The 17,968-nt window shown below is 48.8% G+C and overlaps 1 protein-coding gene across 3 annotated transcripts in view; it reads right to left on the reverse strand.

Annotated features, from left to right (window-relative positions):
• Nucleotides 1-17,968, reverse strand: part of LOC129832991 (SH3 and cysteine-rich domain-containing protein 2-like) — a 30,854-nt gene that overhangs the window by 5,650 nt on the left and 7,236 nt on the right. For 2 of the 3 annotated variants that reach the window (XM_055897182.1, XM_055897181.1), the window contains exons 3-11: nt 9,926-10,280; nt 6,604-6,698; nt 5,000-5,090; nt 3,932-4,050; nt 3,418-3,496; nt 3,075-3,163; nt 2,875-2,963; nt 699-750; nt 156-293 (exon numbers count right to left, since the gene is read on the reverse strand). In XM_055897182.1, the coding sequence (XP_055753157.1) occupies nt 156-293; nt 699-750; nt 2,875-2,963; nt 3,075-3,163; nt 3,418-3,496; nt 3,932-4,050; nt 5,000-5,090; nt 6,604-6,698; nt 9,926-10,280 (1,107 nt within the window). Of the gene's footprint in view, nt 1-155; nt 294-698; nt 751-2,874; nt 2,964-3,074; nt 3,164-3,417; nt 3,497-3,931; nt 4,051-4,999; nt 5,091-6,603; nt 6,699-9,925; nt 10,281-10,370; nt 12,886-17,968 lie in introns of those variants that run through there. The other variant, XM_055897183.1, reaches the window with a different exon arrangement.

Genomic DNA, 17,968 nt, shown 5'->3' on the forward strand with positions numbered 1-17,968 from the left:
GAGAGACAGAGAGAGAGAGAGAGAGGGGAGGTAAAAAGAGACAAGGGTGTTTAGGAAGGTTCAAATACAAAGGCAGTGGAAGCAGACAAGAAATAGATCGTTTTGGCACAACTACAGGGCAAAGGAAGAAAGACGAGACAAAATGAGTGTCTCACCTGATCCTCCTTCACTGGCATGTGGCCCATCCCTCGGCTGGCAGGGACAGGCTGGGTGACCCTCCACACCCTCTCCCCTGGGCGCACCCTCTGGACGAAGTTAGCAGGGAAGAAGCCCACCTTGTCTCCACTCTTTCCCTGTCACACAGATGACACGTAGAGTAAATATGACATATATTGAAATAAATACTCATTACCGAGTCAATAAAAAGCTCTTTCAGGTCGCAGCGCTAGTTTAGTTCATTATGTTTCCCTCTTGAAGTGATTTTCTGAGGAAATTATGTTTCTATTTCTGACTGCCTGGGTGTTTAGGAGAGGCCAACAATGTGGCAGGTGATATAGTTCATACTCACAAACTAACGCACTCACGCACACACACACACACACACACACACACACACACACACACACACACACACACACACACACACACACACACACACACACACACACACACACACACACACACACACACACACACACACACACACACACACACACACACACACACACTTACAGTGGTGTAGATTATTCATTACCCACCTTCCACCACTCTTCATTAGAATCATCAGTGACCAGCACCCGGTCACCAGGCCTGAGAGAGAGAACGAAAGACAGAGAGGAGGATAAGGGAAGGGGGGTGGGGGGGAAGGAGGGAAGAGGGGAGAGGAAAAGCAGGGAGGGAGAGAGTACATGAAAGACAGCATTGAAAAAAAGTGAAGAGAACCATACAGGGAGAGTGTGTCCATGATTTCAAACAAACGTGACCACAGAGTATAGGGACTATAGACTGAGTGAGTACTGCACTCGGTGGTGTATCTTTGCACACAGCATGCTACCCTCCCATGACTCAGAGGTGGCGGCTGGTATCCTAGCGGTTAAGCGCGATTCCCCGAGCCGACTAGGTGAAACATCTGTTGATGTACCCTTGATCAAGGCACTTAACCCTAATGGCTGTGGATAGGAGCGTCTGCTAAGTGACTAAAATGTAGGTAAGGAACAGGTGACTTTGATTCCTACACACAATAATGACGTTGAGAAGAGCAACAATCATTGGATGCGTAACTGACGTAATAGCACCAATCAGTGGCAAGCACGGTGTCTGACAAACAGGGACTCTGTCTTTCTCACTCACAGACGCACGTACCTGTGCAAACACACGCACACAATTTACACATACACAATAGCTCACAACTCACAGACCCCCCCCCCAACAAAAGAAACAGACGCAGACATGCATGTACAACATAGATCTGGCATAACGACCGTACAAGCGCGTAACAGACAGTTATGGATGAAGGCCGACATGAAAATAAAATAACCGCTTAAAGAAAAAACATTGTTATGATGATTTATTGTCTTGTGGAGCGAACAGCTGACTGAAGACGGGTCGGCCGGGCAGTGGTGCGGTTGAGTCCATATCTGAGGTAACACGGACTCTTAACAACCCAATGAGACTTTGTTTCTCCTTGCTGATACAAGCAAGGTGTTGTAGCAAACTAGTCTTCAGTTGCCGAGGCTGTTTGATACTATGACAGAATAACTTCCATGGTCACATAGAATGTTCCTTCAAATGATGTTGACTGCTCATGCAATATAATGTCTTTTTTGTAATGTCAGTTGAGTTGAATCAACAAAGCACAGCACATATTGATAGGTACACTTCCTGCTTTTACATCCTGCTTTGACTTCCACCCATTATGCCACCATTGACTTGAATGGGGACGCCCATTCTATGAATTATATTTCTATGGCAGCACATGCAGTCAGGAGCGGAGCAGAGGAAAGGAGAAAATGTGTATATATTTTTTTCCCAGGCTTGAACAGTTATTACAGTGACCGTGGTCATTTGGCCGGCCAATTACCATCATCCAAAATTCCAGGACCGTCACAGCCCTATGCACGCGCTTAAAAACACATAAACATGAATCAGACTCATGTACACAGACTATCCAGTATCCACTGTCCTATATACAGAGCTGGTGTACTGTACTGTCCTATATACACAGAGCTACTGTACTGTCCCCATTACACAAATTCTCTCTATGGAGTCCCTTGGGTGTCTGCTCTGCTCTCCCTGCTGCCCTATTTGATCGTCCTGGCCTGTCTCACACACACACACACACACACCCACACACACACCCACACACACACACACACACACACACACACACACACACACACACACCCCCGTGAGACACCAGGTGGCTGTGAGCCATCCCCATGGCGATGCACCTCTTTATTACCTGCTCCCACAGCTCTATTCTCTCCCATCCTGACCTTTATACTCTTCTATCTTTCCTTCCTCCTCCACTTCCTCTCCCTCCCTTCTACTCTCTCTCTGTTCTGCTGGCATTGTTTTCTTCTCTTTTGTCTCCCCCTTCGCCCGCCCCCCTGTTTTTCCCTCTCCCTCTGCGTCTGTGTCTGTTTCCAGCTGTTCTCTCCATCTAGTCCCTCCATATTTCTCATCATCCTTTCATCTCTAATTCATTTTCGGTGTCTTTATCATTCAGCCCCCCCCAAAAAAGCAGACTGTGTGTATGTGTGGGCGGCAATTGTCGTTGTGTTTGATAATTAAGGGTTCCTTCACATTGTGCCTTCGACAGATGTCAAGGACGTTTGAATCTCGAAGAAATGACAGCCGCAGTTAAATACTGGGACGGACACACATATAGGCACACAACAAACCCACACAAACAGGCCCCATTCAATCACTCACTCCAGTCCGAGGTCGTTGTGCTCCTGAGGCAGGAACTTGTAGAGCGCTACATACGTGTGGATCGAGTGGACCTCAATACGCTTTGGAACCTGGAGGGACACAGACAGGGGGAAGGAATACAGACGGAAAACGTTTTCATTAAATATAGTGTCTCGGAACACAAGGTCATCTAGCAGGAGAAGGACTGTGTGTGTGTGTACCTTCACGCTGGTTTCCTCTACAGGCTCCTGGAGATGCTCGCTGCCCCCATCCTCTGGTTCAGCCTTCTCGTTTTCACACGGAGGCAGATCTGACAGACAAGCAGATGGGTCACTCAGCCTGAACGATCAGGTCAGACAGTAAGCAAGGGTGTACGTACTCAAGATACACACACACACACACACACACACACACACACACACACACACACACACACACACACACACACACACACACACACACACACACACACACACACACACACACACACACACAAACACACACAAATACATTAGGGTACACACACGCAAACAGACACACACACACACACACTCGTGTTCTTACCCCCTGTCTCCTGTGGCATCTCCTCCTCCATGCTGTACTGCCTCTGCTCCCCCTCCTCTCCTCCTTCCCCTCCTTCACCCTGAAAAACAGAGACAAGACATGGAAAAAGAGGGATTTAAGACAACAAATCATAGAGGAACAGATGGAACAGAGTGAGAGAGGACAAACTCGGGACACTCAATGTGTTTCTGTAGTTTTCTATGTCATACACTTTTCCCGCCAACCAGTAATCCCAGCAATTCTCCCTCACTTAAACTGGCATTCTTAGTGACAGTATATCTCTACGACTTAGAGACTGAGAATCTGTTTCTCAGTCAACTTACCTGGTAAAATAAGGGTTAATTTGCATTGATTTCTTTAACAGGACAAGAGAAACAGGCTCACATGCAGATGATGGAACATGTGAAGATTCAATACAGGGTCACACGAAGGTGAAGACACCATCTATGGAGTCACTAATGAACAACTAATTAACAGGCTGCGTGTCCCCATGGTACAGGTGGTGACGTCCTACCTGGCTGTGCGTGGGCGACTCGGACACGCTCCCGAAACTGGAGCGGCTCATCTGTGCCAGGGATGTCCCGTAGCGCAGGGCTGCGTAAATAGGATCCACCCCACGCCCCCGGCCTGCCCCTGAAAACACACACGGATATTTAAACCTTTACAGGGACACACAGACACGCACACGTGCAAGAAGACACACACACATGCGCGCACCCACACACAACCTTGGCGAAGCAGCATCACAGATTGGGATCGTGTATAACTGCCATCATAACTACCATTAAGGGAGGCCCAGCCCAGCGCTCTAGATATAGCTGTAGTGACACAGTCCCAGACAGACGGTGACCTGCTGAACATCTGACAGAGGGCACCAGTGAAGTCCAAGGCTCTGGACATTGTGTTTTCAGGACGTACATTGTTGTTGCAGTGTTGTGTGAGATGAAAGTCAAGCATTAGTGGTAGAAGCTGTATTGAGTTGATGTGCTCGCAGAGTTTCAGTCAGAGTGAGAATCAGTTGGGACTGGTTCTCTATTCCAGGTAGAGCTCCATCAATTTAAACCAGTCATTTCCCTGCTCAACAGTCACTGTAATGGCAGCGAGATGGGCTGTCCTGTATTACCTGATGTGTGTAATAACAGGCGATAATCCCAGCCTGCCCTGGCTCAGAGCCAATGTGAGTCCCAAACAGCACCCTATTCCCTTTATAGTGCACTACTTTTGACAGGGCCAAGGGGATAGGGTCCCATTTTGGACCACAAGCCCAGAGGTCAAAGCGACAGACCTGGGGTTATGGTGGTGGGAGGGAGGGGGCAGGTTAACGGAACACTGATGGATGGAAGGAGGAAGGAGACAGGGAAGAAGGAAAGGACAGCAGGTGGAATGAGAGCTGACCCCTATTCACAAGGTTCTAGTCTATAGGGTGAAGGACATGAATCACGTCCACGTCCTCGCAGGGCTGGGATACGACACACACATGCAGATGGACACGTGGAGAATACACACATGTCTTCATGCACGACACCCCACACATGGCTGCAGATACACACACACACACACTTTCTTTACTGGGCATGTTCACCTTGGGTGGGCTGCACCTCCTTGACGACAGCCAGCTGTTCGTTGACCAGCATGGGAGAGCTGAAGTTCCGCTTGAAGGCCCCGACCCCAGACTTACACACACAGAGGAGGGAGAATAATATGGATTTTCTGTTTACATTCAGTTTTATAGCCTGTAGTTCTGTGTTTTTTATTCAGCTAATTTATAGAATTCCATTACAGTAACTGAAGTAGAGAGAGAGGACGAGACAGGGTGGACTTAGCAGCAACCGTCTGACCAACAGTTGCCAAAAGTCAATACATGAGTATCCTGCGAGAAGTAAGATTGCGAACGTCACTGTGTTTTCTCTGGCTTAACTGTAAATCAATTAAACCTGCTGCCGGGGTCTCGACACACGCAACCATGCGCGCGCACACGCACACACACATAATGAAACACTCACACAAGCACATAGCCTACCTACACTTTCACAACTGCACACAGAACACACAAACAATTTCACACTGAATTAGGCACGGGGACTGTTTCAATGGAGATATTGATTTCCATGTGCGCTGACATTGAGATGAGCTATCAGCACTGTTATAATACAGGGATGAGTGGTGTTCCTTTGTTCCTTCCAAAGATATTCTGGCTCATCGTAGATAATCCTATCACTCTCTTCCCGCCTCCTTCCATTCCCTCCCTCCCTCCCTCTCTTTCCCTCCCTCCCTCCCTCCATCTCTCTCTCTTTCCCTCCCTCCCTCCCTCTCTCTCTCTCCCTCCCTCTCTCTTTCCCTCCCTCCCTCTCTCTTTCCCTCCCTCCCTCCCTCTCTCTCTTTCCCTACCTCCCTCTCTCTCCCTCCCTCCCTCCCTCTCTCTCTTTCCCTCCCTCCCTCTCTCTCTCTCTCTTTCCCTACCTCCCTCTCTCTCCCTCCCTCCCTCCCTCTCTCTCTTTCCCTACCTCCCTCCCTCTCCCTCCCTCCCTTTCCCTCCCTCCCTCTCTCTCTCCTTCCCTCCCTCTCTCTTTCTCTCTCTTTCCCTACCTCCCTCTCTCTCTCTCCCTCCCTCCCTCCCTCTCTCTCTCTCTCTCTCCCTCCCTCCCTCCCTCTCTCTCTCTCTCTCTCTCTCTCCCTCCCTCCCTCCCTCCCTCTCAACTTCTCAGTACAGTATTTTTTCCCTACATCCAACAGCTCCTGAGTTTCTCAGGGCATCTCAAACGACGTTGTTCAGGGACCTGACTTCCCCTGCATGCCAATGGCATCTATCTGGCGCCCTTGAAGGGATCCAGAGAGATCGTGTGTGGTTTGAAACAGATAGGGAATATTTAGACAGCGTTCCCGACAGGGGAGCTTCTGCCTTCTACCAGAGGGACCACTCTGACCACTGATTAACTGGGACGGTTTCAACAGCATCAGCAGTATCTATGCACGCACAGCTGTACACGAATGCATACGCACGCTCACACACCCACAAAACACTGCTGCATACTCACTGCCCATTCCATATGTGAGCCCATATGGTTAGCACTTTTTCACTGCATACATGGACAGGACCTTGAGAAGCACTTATTCAGCCTTGGGGCCAGTACTGCAGGGGGAGTGTGTGTGTGTGTCCAGATCTGTAGACCAGGGCAGGGGACATACCTTTCCATTGCAGGGCTGCTGGGACAATTCCGAGGTGCACCACAGGTGAGCACCCATCTTACAGGTTTTACACCGAAGACCCTGTTTAGAGTTACCTACAGACAGACAGACAGAGAGAGAGACAGAGAGAGAGGAGAGAGAGAGGAAAGAGAGGAGAGGGGTTAAGAGAGAGGAGAGAGAGAGAGAGAGGGGGAGAGAGAGGAGGGGTTAAGAGAGAGAGAGAGAGAGGAGGGGTTAAGAGAGAGAGAGGGGGGTGAGAGAGAGAGAGGGGGAGAGAGAGGAGGGGTTAAGAGAGAGAGAGGGGGGGTGAGAGAGAGAGAGGGGGAGAGAGAGGAGGGGTTAAGAGAGAGAGAGGGGGGGTGAGAGAGAGAGAGAGAGGGGGAGAGAGAGGAGGGGTTAGAGAGAGAGGGGGGGGTGAGAGAGAGAGAGAGAGGGGGAGAGAGAGGAGGGGTTAGAGAGAGAGGGGGGGGTGAGAGAGAGAGAGAGGGGGGGGTGAGAGAGAGAGAGAGGGGGGGGTGAGAGAGAGGAGAGAGAGAGAGAGAGAGGGGGAGAGAGAGGAGGGGTTAAGAGAGAGAGAGGGGGGGTGAGAGAGAGAGCAAAAAGAGAGAAAGGGGGAGTTGAGGGAGAGACAGAATGTAGTAATAAATACGGTTGGCATGTGATCAGAGCAGGTTCCTGTTTGATGTAAATCTCATCTCAGTCATCCTGAGAGGGTTGATAAAGCACTGCCCTACTTCTATTGTGCTGCCACTGCCTGCTGAACTAAGCAAGACACGGAGAGACTGACAACCAGCTGGAGGCATTTGGGTTCAATTTGGTTTTTAGTCACACCAATTCCCATCAAGCATTGTCTTAGGAACAAGCCTAGTTAGAGTGGAGAAATGTTCTTTGTCCGTTTTCTTGACATAATTAGTTTTGTTTTTCTTTGATATGCTGGAGAGTGACAAGATAATCCCTATGTCATTCAGCTGCCTTGTTTTGACTCATCCAAACAATTTGTTTCAAGGTTTACTTATTCACCGTGCCAAAAATATTGTTAAGAAGGATTTAGTCTAGAGCCCTATGATTACCAATCCATGACAAAGACGTGGAAACACAAACCAAAAAATACATGAAACTGAACTGAATCTTCTATTTGCTCAAGCTCAGTTCTGTTCTGTTACAAACTGGGAGAGGGAGGAGAGACTGGGAGAGAGATGAGAGAGGAGAGACTAGGAGAGAGAGAGGAGAGACTGGGAGAGAGATGAGAGAGGAGAGACTAGGAGAGAGATGAGAGAGGAGAGACTGGGAGAGAGATGAGAGAGGAGAGACTGGGAGAGAGATGAGAGAGGAGAGACTGGGAGAGAGATGAGAGAGGAGAAACTGGGAGAGAGATGAGAGAGGAGAGACTGGGAGAGAGATGAGAGAGGAGAGACTGGGAGAGAGATGAGAGAGGAGAGACTGGGAGAGAGATGAGAGAGGAGAGACTGGGAGAGAGATGAGAGAGGAGAGACTGGGAGAGAGATGAGAGAGGAGAGACTGGGAGAGAGATGAGAGAGGAGAGACTAGGAGAGAGATGAGAGAGGAGAGACTGGGAGAGATGAGAGAGGAGAGACTGTGAGAGAGATGAGAGAGGAGAGACTGGGAGAGAGATGAGAGAGGAGAAACTGGGAGAGAGATGAGAGAGGAGAGACTGGGAGAGAGAGAGAGAGGAGAGACTAGGAGAGAGAGAGGAGAGACTGGGAGAGAGAGAGAGGAGAGACTAGGAGAGAGAGAGGAGAGACTGGGAGAGAGATGAGAGAGGAGAGACCGGGAGAGAGAGAGGAGAGACCGGGAGAGAGAGAGTGAAGAGACCGGGAGAGAGAGAGAGAAGAGATTGGGAGAGAGAGAGAGAAGAGATTGGGAGAGAGAGAGAGAAGAGATTGGGAGAGAGAGAGAGAGAAGAGACCGGGAGAGAGAGAGAGAAGAGACCGGGAGAGAGAGAGAGAAGAGACCGGGAGAGAGAGAGAGAAGAGACCGGGAGAGAGAGAGAGAAGAGACCGGGAGAGAGAGAGAGAAGAGACCGGGAGAGAGAGAGAGAAGAGACTGGGAGAGAGAGAGAGAAGAGACTGGGAGAGAGAGAGAGAAGAGACTGGGAGAGAGAGAGAGAAGAGACTGGGAGAGAGAGAGAGAAGAGACCGGGAGAGAGAGAGAGAAGAGACCGGGAGAGAGAGAGAGAAGAGACTGGGAGAGAGAGAGAGAAGAGACTGGGAGAGAGAGAGAGAAGAGACTGGGAGAGAGAGAGAGAAGAGACTGGGAGAGAGAGAGAGAAGAGACTGTGAGAGAGAGAGAGAAGAGACTGTGAGAGAGAGAGAGAAGAGACTGTGAGAGAGAGAGAGAAGAGACTGTGAGAGAGAGAGAGAAGAGACTGGGAGAGAGAGAGAGAAGAGACTGTGAGAGAGAGAGAGAAGAGACTGTGAGAGAGAGAGAGAAGAGACTGTGAGAGAGAGAGAGAAGAGACTGTGAGAGAGAGAGAGAAGAGACTGTGAGAGAGAGAGAGAAGAGACTGTGAGAGAGAGAGAGAGAGAGAGAGAGAGAGAGAGAGAGAGAGAGAGAGAGAGAGAGAGAGAGAGAGAGAGAGAGAGAGAGAGAGAGAGAGAGAGAGAGGAGACCGGGAGCGATGAGGCGGGCTACAGGACAGCTGGATCAGCTGGTGCGGTGAAGAGAAAAACGACGATGTAAGCAAAACACAAGCAAAAACAAAGAGTAAGACATCTTCTGCAATCAATCATGGCGACAGGAAGTAGATTTAGCAAAGAGGAAAAGAGTATGAGAATGTTAAGGGACCTCTACACACGCAGCAGCACATCAAATCAAGGGCACGTGAACACACTTAACTAGACTTGCCCTCAGCTTCTCAATCCAATCATACCGTATGCTTTATGTCCGAAAACCAAGAACACACACACGAGCGGAGTGTAATACCTTTTCTGTGGCACCTCTGCTATTCTCCTGCATACATTCCAATTATAGTCCACCTCATGTTTGCTTCACTGCTATCAATATTACATTGTTATTGCTATTGAATAGGAATTAAATGATGTGAGTAATTTCAACTAATTATTCCAGTCATTAGGTACCTAGTCAGGTGCTGCCTTTGAAATCTGTTCACTTAATAGTCAAGTGGATTCTAGAATAATGAATAGCGGCAGGGACCTAATAAAGTAATAACACTGACCAGCTAGAAATACAAGATCAAGCAACCAGGATAAATGGCTGAATGAAGCAACTAATCCTACATAGACACTGAGGCCTAAGCAGTCTGGTAGTGTCGAGAGGCCTGGGGGTAAAGTAGGCACCTTACCCACGATCAGGTGCTTGCAGAGCTGGCAGTGGGTGGGCTTGCGGAACACGTGCTCCTGGAAGCAGTGGGTCACCTGCGTCAGGTGGGGTGGGGGCGGGGCCTTGGAAGACAGCGAGGGGGAGGGGCTTAGAGACGGGGAGTGGGAGCAGAGGGAGGGGTTGGGGCTGAGTGACGGAGAGAGGGAGGGTGAGCGTTCACTGGCGAGGGGAGAGCCAGGGGGCGGGGAGGGGGGCGGCGGGTCGGTGATGAAGTCTGGGGGGAGACGGGCGTCACTGCAGGACCTCTGGAAGAAGTTCTCTACACTCTTACTGCGCATCAGGGTCTTAAAGGAGAGGGAGCGCTTCAGACGCTGGAGCTGCAGGGAGGGAGAGAGGAGAGAGGGGAACATTCACCACAGATATCAACACGTCAGGGATTGAACAGGCACAATAACATGTGTACGTACCAGGTGTTCCCCGAGAGGATGAACAAGTCATTTTCCATTGCCAAGTCGTTTTCCATAGAACATGTAGTTCCATAAGCAAGCGATGTTGACTCGCCATTTCATGAAAAACCAACAGCACAAAAGGACATTAGCACTCACATGGAAAATAATCCTTTGTGAAATCCCATTCAGTTGGGTTTCATTTAAGGTTGCTGGCCGTAACCCACTGGGCACGGACGCCAATTCAAAGTCATTTTGTTGAGATGACGTGGAAACAACGTTGACTCAACCAGTGTGTGCCCAGTGGGGAAGGCTTTACGTTGAGGTTTGGATGTGTGGAAATAACATTTCCCTGGTTCAGTGGGAGAAAGGCTGATGAAAAGGACCCGAGACAGTTTACCCAGCAGCCTTATCACCAGCTATCAGCAGCCAATCTCCTGGCTCCTTATCTGATTTATCAAATTAAACTTTATTTGTCACATGCGCCGAATACAACAAGTGTAGACCTCACCGTGAAATGCTGACTTACAAGCCCTTAACCAACAGTGCAGTTCAAGAAGAGTTAAGAAAATATTTACCAATTAAACTAAAACAATAAGAATAACAATCACGAGGCTATATACAGGGGGCACCGGTGCCGAGTCTGTGTGCGGGGGTACAGGTTAGTCGAGGGCCTATTGATGATGTCATCACACCAGCCTACCTCTGGCTCATTGTCAGTGCGAGTGTTGGACTTAAATGGTAAACATACACACACACACACATAGGATTATACACACAGCATCCTTACCCCACGTATTGTACATGACGTTGACTATCATTCACGCCTTATCACCTCTATTGACCCAGCTGTTCCTGCATGACTGATTAACGAACACATGTCAAAGCCATCACTCCTGTATCCTGTCTCTCTGTCTCTCCAACTTGCATTGATCACCTAAATAAATACATGTCCCTCAGCTGACTGATGATCTCCCCAGGCGCTGGTTGACATTTACTCTTATGAATCTTGCCCTGGAGGCAGAACTGAACATTTTCTGCTGGATGGGCCAGCTGCAAAGTCAAAATGGGCTATTAATATAAAACTGTATGAAAACAATTATTTATTTATTTTTACTTTTAATTTAAAGTTAAGGTAAGGCATTAAGATTAGCAGTGTGGTTAAGTTTAGGGTTAGGTTTAAAAACAGATTTTATGACTTGTGACCACTGCAGAGCTGCTTCCAGGGCCAGATTTATGACAATAAAAGCCAACCTGCTCCTCAGGCCAGAGATATTGATGATCATACATCATGTGGAGTTAGGTGTTATGGATGGTGCTGTGGTGAAGTATCAGTCACAGAGACACCATAGAGGTGACAGGAGGAAGAGGAGCTAGCAGCGAGAGGAGGAGGGCGTTGTCCTCTCCACACCGTTGATCCACCACAGACACGGCTCCCTGCACTGTGCGTACGAATGCACATACGCACACACACACACACCGACACCGGCACACACACACACACGTACACACTCTCTCTCTCTCTGTCCGTCTGTCTGCTGCTAGCGGAGGCTTACGCCTCTGTTTCTCAGGGAATAGGAGATGAAGACAGTTTGTCCAAGAGAGCGTGTGAGTCAGAAAGAGAGATAGCAACCCAGTGTCCCTGTGTACGTGTTAATGAGCATAGAAGTGTTGTGTGCGTGCACGCGGGCGCCTGTCTGTGTCGAGTGTGTGTTTCTCCCCGTGTCAAATCATTTGATTACAGCTGCTCATCTGAGCCTATGACGATTGGGAATTGAAGTGGAGAGGCGTTTTGGTTTGACACACCTGTCAGCGCAGCGCTCCCTACGTAGTAACCGTAAGGTGCGGTGCAGCGCGTCAGGCGTTTGTCCAGAGCATGTTAAGTCAGAGGAAAGACGCTTTAGCGTCGTAGTAACAGAATCTAGATTCTATTTCGATGGTCGGTCGTAGACTTCCCGCCCGCGCCGTGCTAGACCACGTCTCAATTAGAGCGTATCTAATCAAGCCGCTGTGCTGTTCTTCCCAAATAGCACTCTACTCCCTTTCTAGCGCATATGGGGCCGTGGTCAAAAGCAGTTCACTATAGATAGAATAGGTAGCCATGTGGGACTCAGCCAGAGAGAAACCCTCGTTAAACTCTATTTTAGTTGAGACGGCCGCAGCTTACTATCTGAAGTAACGCCAACAATAACCTACAGTACTGCCAGTTGGCTTCATGCATAGTAATCCACAAGGCTCCAATTCATAATGACTGTTTGCTGTCATTTACATGTGTATTAAGTCCTTTTCATACAATACCTTAGGTGACCTGGCAACTGTACAAAATATGTGTGAACTCGTCGCTTAACTGCCATATTCAATGCCTGTATCCCCTGCAACTTCACGATAATACCTCCAGAAAGCTGAGGGATCGTTTAGCTAACACCAGCCTCTCTACGCCCTGTGTAGTAACGTGGGTCCTGCGTCTGCCAGGCTACGAGAAGGGCTGCCTCAGAGGAAACGCCTTCTCTATCTCGCTGTCTTTTCATTTCTCTCTCTCTCTCTCTCTCTCTCTCTCTCTCTCTCTCTCGCTCTCTCTCTCTCTCTCTCTCTCTCCGTCTCTCCCATTCCCTCCCTCTCCCTTTTTCTAACTGTTTCCCCCCTCTCTCTCTGCCATATATCAGGGGCATCCAACCCCCACCTCAAGAAGAATCCCTCTCTCTAGTGTCTGTTTGTCTAACTATTCAACTCCCAGGTCAAAGCTGTGCTGAGCACCAAACGCTATTGCAGCCCTGGGAGAGACAAAGGGTTGTTTATGGACAGCTCCCGAAATGAAAAACAAAGGAACAAACAGAACACACAAAGAAACAGGACACTATCACTCTCTCTCTCTCAGACAGACACACACACACACACACACACACACACACACACACACACACACACACACACACACACACACACACACACACACACACACACACACACACACACACACACACACACACACACACACACACACACACACACACAGAAACATCTCTTGGGTTTTTCTCTGTCTGGAGATGTAAGAGAAACGAGATGTAAGAGACGATACAGTATAAATAACCTGCTGGGAAACTTCCCTAAGTCGAAATGAATAATGCCGGAAGAGACACCACCGTCCGCAGGCCACCCACACACACACACACACACACACACACACACACGCGCGCAAGCATGCATGCACACCGCACATACACACACATTTTCTCTTCCTTCTTGTTGCAGATCACTTGTTAATCGGATGCAAGCAGCACAGGGGGAGGGGTCATTGGGGAATGTTGTGCTGCTTGTCTGTTAGAACATTGTTCCAGTGAAGCAAAGGTCTCTGTGAGAAGTTTGATCCAAAGCTGCAGTGACTTATGCTTTGTGGTCTTTGAGTTGTTGTTGAATTTATCCCCCTTCAACATTTCTCCTCTCCTCAGAACCAGCCCTTCCTTGCCTCTCTGACTCATGGGTGTGTTACGTAAAGATATGACACTCACTCACTTTTCCCCACTGCCCCGGCTGGCGCATAGGGCAAAGAAGATGTGACACAGCTCATTTATACTCCAGTATTGATTTTCCGTGCACCCAGTTATCTATTTTAACTTGTTTTAACTGTCTGCTATTGGTTGCTAAGGAAGTATTGTATCGGAAAGGCACATTTCAGCGCAAGCAAACAATCAAGTATAATCTTATTTTACCATTACCCAGCAATCCTCTCCCTGACCGGACCAGATTATTGTTCAGACTGCAGGTTGACTGCAGCAGGTTGGGAGGGAGGGAGGAAGGGAGGGAGGTTGGTTGGTCAAGAGATAGATAGATAGATACAAGTAACTACCAAAATAAAGGAAACACCAACATAAATCGTGTTAATAGGGCGTTGGTCCACCACGCGCCAGAACAGCTTCAATGCACCTTGGTATAGATTCTACAAGTGTCTGGAACTCTATTGGAGGAATGCGACACCATTCTTCCACGAGAAATTCCATCATTTGGTATTTTGTTGATGGTGGTGAGAAACACTGTCTCGGGCGCCGCTCCAGAATCTCCCATAAGTGTTCAATTGGGTTGAGATGTGGTGACTGAGACGGCCATGGCATATGGTTTACATCGTTTTCATGCTCATTAAACCATTCAGTGAACACAATAAACCATTCAGTGACGCTAAGCATGATGGGATGTTAATTGCTTAATTAACTGAGGAACCAATGTGGAATCACCTAATTTAAATACACCTTGTATCCTTCATTTACTAAAGTGTTTCCATTATTTTGGCAGTTACTTGTAGATGATAGATCGATAGATGATAGATATCACTGCTAGGTTCAGTCCGTGTTCTATTGAGTACTCTACTCTATCCTGCCAGAGGGAATCGGAGAGAAAATGTGAACAGAGGACTCATTTAAAATGCTGACAAGAGACCTAACATTACTCTAATGAAGATACACATATCTGCAGAGTCTGTGTGGATGTAAGAAGTGCTGGGGATGCAGATGCTGTGTTGGTGCTGCTGATGATGTAGATGGAAACAAGAGGTGGCCAAGAGAGGGAGAGAGGAAGAGTGGGGAAAGACACAAACGATCACGCCATGCAACAGGGTTTCTAAGGTCCAATTAAATGTAAGAGAATCCTATTGTGAGAGGATTCAAGTAGCCAATCAGGTACTAAGGGTAATATAAACACTTTTGTTCTTTATTATATATGCAAGAAAAACAGAAGAGACATGAAACTGTTGAATGTCTGTAGATTTCACTGCTAGACTAAAGCTGCTCATTATGCATGGCAACGGCAGAGTCCCACTTTGAATGAGAGATGCACGAGCAGTCTCTCTCTAGCTCTCTCTGCACGCACACACTCGTACACACACACACACACACACACACACACACACACACACACACACAGACACACAAGTACACACATGAACCCATCTGATCCAACAATGGGCACACACAGAGCACACTCACAAATACGCTTTCTCTCTCTCTCTCTCTCTCTCTCTCTCTCTCTCTCTGTATTTATTCCAGACGTACTGTGCTAGGCTGTGTGAAACCAAGCTCCATATAAAAGGATAGCTGCTCTACCTGGCTGGCACCCCCACCCCCATCCCCCTCATCTCTTCACCCCCTCATATCAGCAGTACCCGCCCCCCCCCCACCCCCACCCCCCCACCCAGGAACCCACCATCACCTTCACCATGACAGCTCATCACCCGCCCGTTGCACTCTCCCGGTCACTGTCCACACGCTAGACCCCGAGACACGGCCTGTCAATCACAGAGTGGGAGGGAGACAGAGAAAGAGAGAAGGGGGGAGAGAGAGAGAGAGAGAAAGAGAGAGAGAAGGGGGGGGGGGGGGGGGGAAGGGGGGGAGAGAGAGAGAGAGAGACCCAATTGCAGAAGCACATGCTACCAGCGGCATATCTGGAGCTCTTCCAGTGAACACATAATCACATGATATATGGATGTTTCCTTATCCTCGCACTGCTCCCTCCCTGCAGTGCGCCAGTCCTACAGCAGTGCATCCCTGCAAGGTGTCGCATCAATAAACAACCAAGCAGTGAAGGTGTTACACTAATTAAAGTCGTCCCCCCCCCCCCCCATCACTGTGGTCTCTGTCTCTCACTAGAGCCCTGCCCGAAGGGAGGTAGAGGAGTATTAGAAGTGTCAGAGGGAACGACAGACACCATGTTATAGCACACCCCAAAGCAAAATCCCCAAAACTAACTGAGGAAGAGCCTATTGAATGTGAAAGTTTGGTGTTGTTGCCTGTCTTACTGAAGAAGTCATTACAGTTCACATACAGTGTCCCTGAAGTCTCCTGTATCCTGTAGCCTTGATCAAAGCCACCGCAGTGGTTTTCCAGGGAGAGAGAATGGTGGTAAGTCAATCCATCAATCAAATGCATTTATAAAGCCCTTTTTTACATCAGCTGATGTCACAAAGTGCTATACAGAAACCCAGCCTAAAACCCCAAACAGCAGGCAATGCAGATGTAGAAGCACGATGGCTAGGAAAAACTCCCTAGAAAGGCAGGAACCTAGGAGAAGAACCAGGGCTCTGAGGGGTAGCTAGTCCTCTTCTGGCTGTGCCGGGTGGAGATTAGAAACCTAGAGAGGAACTAGGCTCTGAGGGGTGGCCAGTCCTCTAATGGCTGTGCTAGGTAGAGAGGAACCAGGCTCTGAGGGGTGGCCAGTCCTCTAATAGCTGTGCTAGGTAGAGAGGAACCAGGCTCTGAGGGGTGGCCAGTCCTCTAATGGCTGTGCTAGGTAGAGAGGAACCAGGCTCTGATGGGTGGCCAGCCCACTTCTGGCTGTGCCGGGTGGAGACTAGAAAAGTGCATGTCCATTAAGGCCAGATCGTTCTTCAAGATGATGATAGTGATGACAGTCTGCAGCTACTAGAAGGGTGCTATTTTCCTGGCTGCTGTCCACTCCCCCAGAATCTAATCTGCTCCTCGACACACACAGACAGACGCACACACACACACACACAAACACACATGCATGCACACACACCTCAGCCCGTCTGGCCAAGGCACGCCACTGTGAGCCAGCCCAGCGGCGACACTCTAAAGTCCTCTCCTTCTCCCTCTTTGGCTCTCTGCCTTTCTCTCAATTTCTGACATCCTTCATCTAAGTTGGGACTAGTGGGAACACGCTGCAGGCGGCTTCGGGGAGCGTCTGTTATCTGATGGGAGTCATTCTTCTCTATCTCCCTCTCGTCAGAATGGCCTTGTGCTTGTCTGATAACTGGTCACGTCAAATAACTCAGGAGGCCTTATTTTTTGGGGTGGCTCTGATTGTGTGTGTGAAAGAGAAATAGATGGATAGAAAGATAAGATAGAAGGATAGACGGGGAGATGGGATGTGTGCAGCGTGTGTGTGTGTGTGTGTGTGTGTGTGTGTGTGTGTGTGTGTGTGTGTGTGTGTGTGTCTGTGCGTTCGTGCATGTGCGAAAGATTGACAGCAAGAACCCCAAATCCTGAGACCATCAGCCCCTGTCTGTAGGGTCCATACCCTCTCCCTGATCCGATTATTTGGAAAGAATGGCTTTGACATTTACCACAGTGCTCAACTAATGGATTCTTAATAGACTACAACCGACAAAGTGTCTTTGGGCACAAAGCTATTATATTTCAAGCATTTAAACGGGAGCTCCATAGGCAATTAACCTACTATTTTAACACTGCAGGAGCCTCAATCAGAACCGTGGGGTTTAAGGTGAACAAGATAAATCATTGTGGCACTGACCCTTGATGCCTTTATACTACAACCTAAGCTCCCAGTAACGAAGGGAGAGATTATAGTAGTAGCTGACATTGAGGAATGAAGCGGGATGTTCAAATCCCTGATGAGTAGGGTGAGTTTTGAATGGTGGGCTGATATTTTGGGTACTGGTGGGAGAGTGAGTGCGTGTGAATAGCATAACCAATCACTCCCAGGCACAGACAGACAGACAGACAGACGCAGGCAGACAGACAGACGCAGGCAGCCAGACAGACAGACAGACGCAGGCAGGCAGACAGACAGACAGACACACACAGGCAGACAGGCAGGCAGACAGACAGACAGGCAGACAGACACAGACAGGCAGACAGACAGGCAGACAGACA

Source organism: Salvelinus fontinalis, chromosome 34 (assembly GCF_029448725.1).
Source record: "Salvelinus fontinalis isolate EN_2023a chromosome 34, ASM2944872v1, whole genome shotgun sequence".
NCBI classification, from domain to species: domain Eukaryota; kingdom Metazoa; phylum Chordata; class Actinopteri; order Salmoniformes; family Salmonidae; genus Salvelinus; species Salvelinus fontinalis.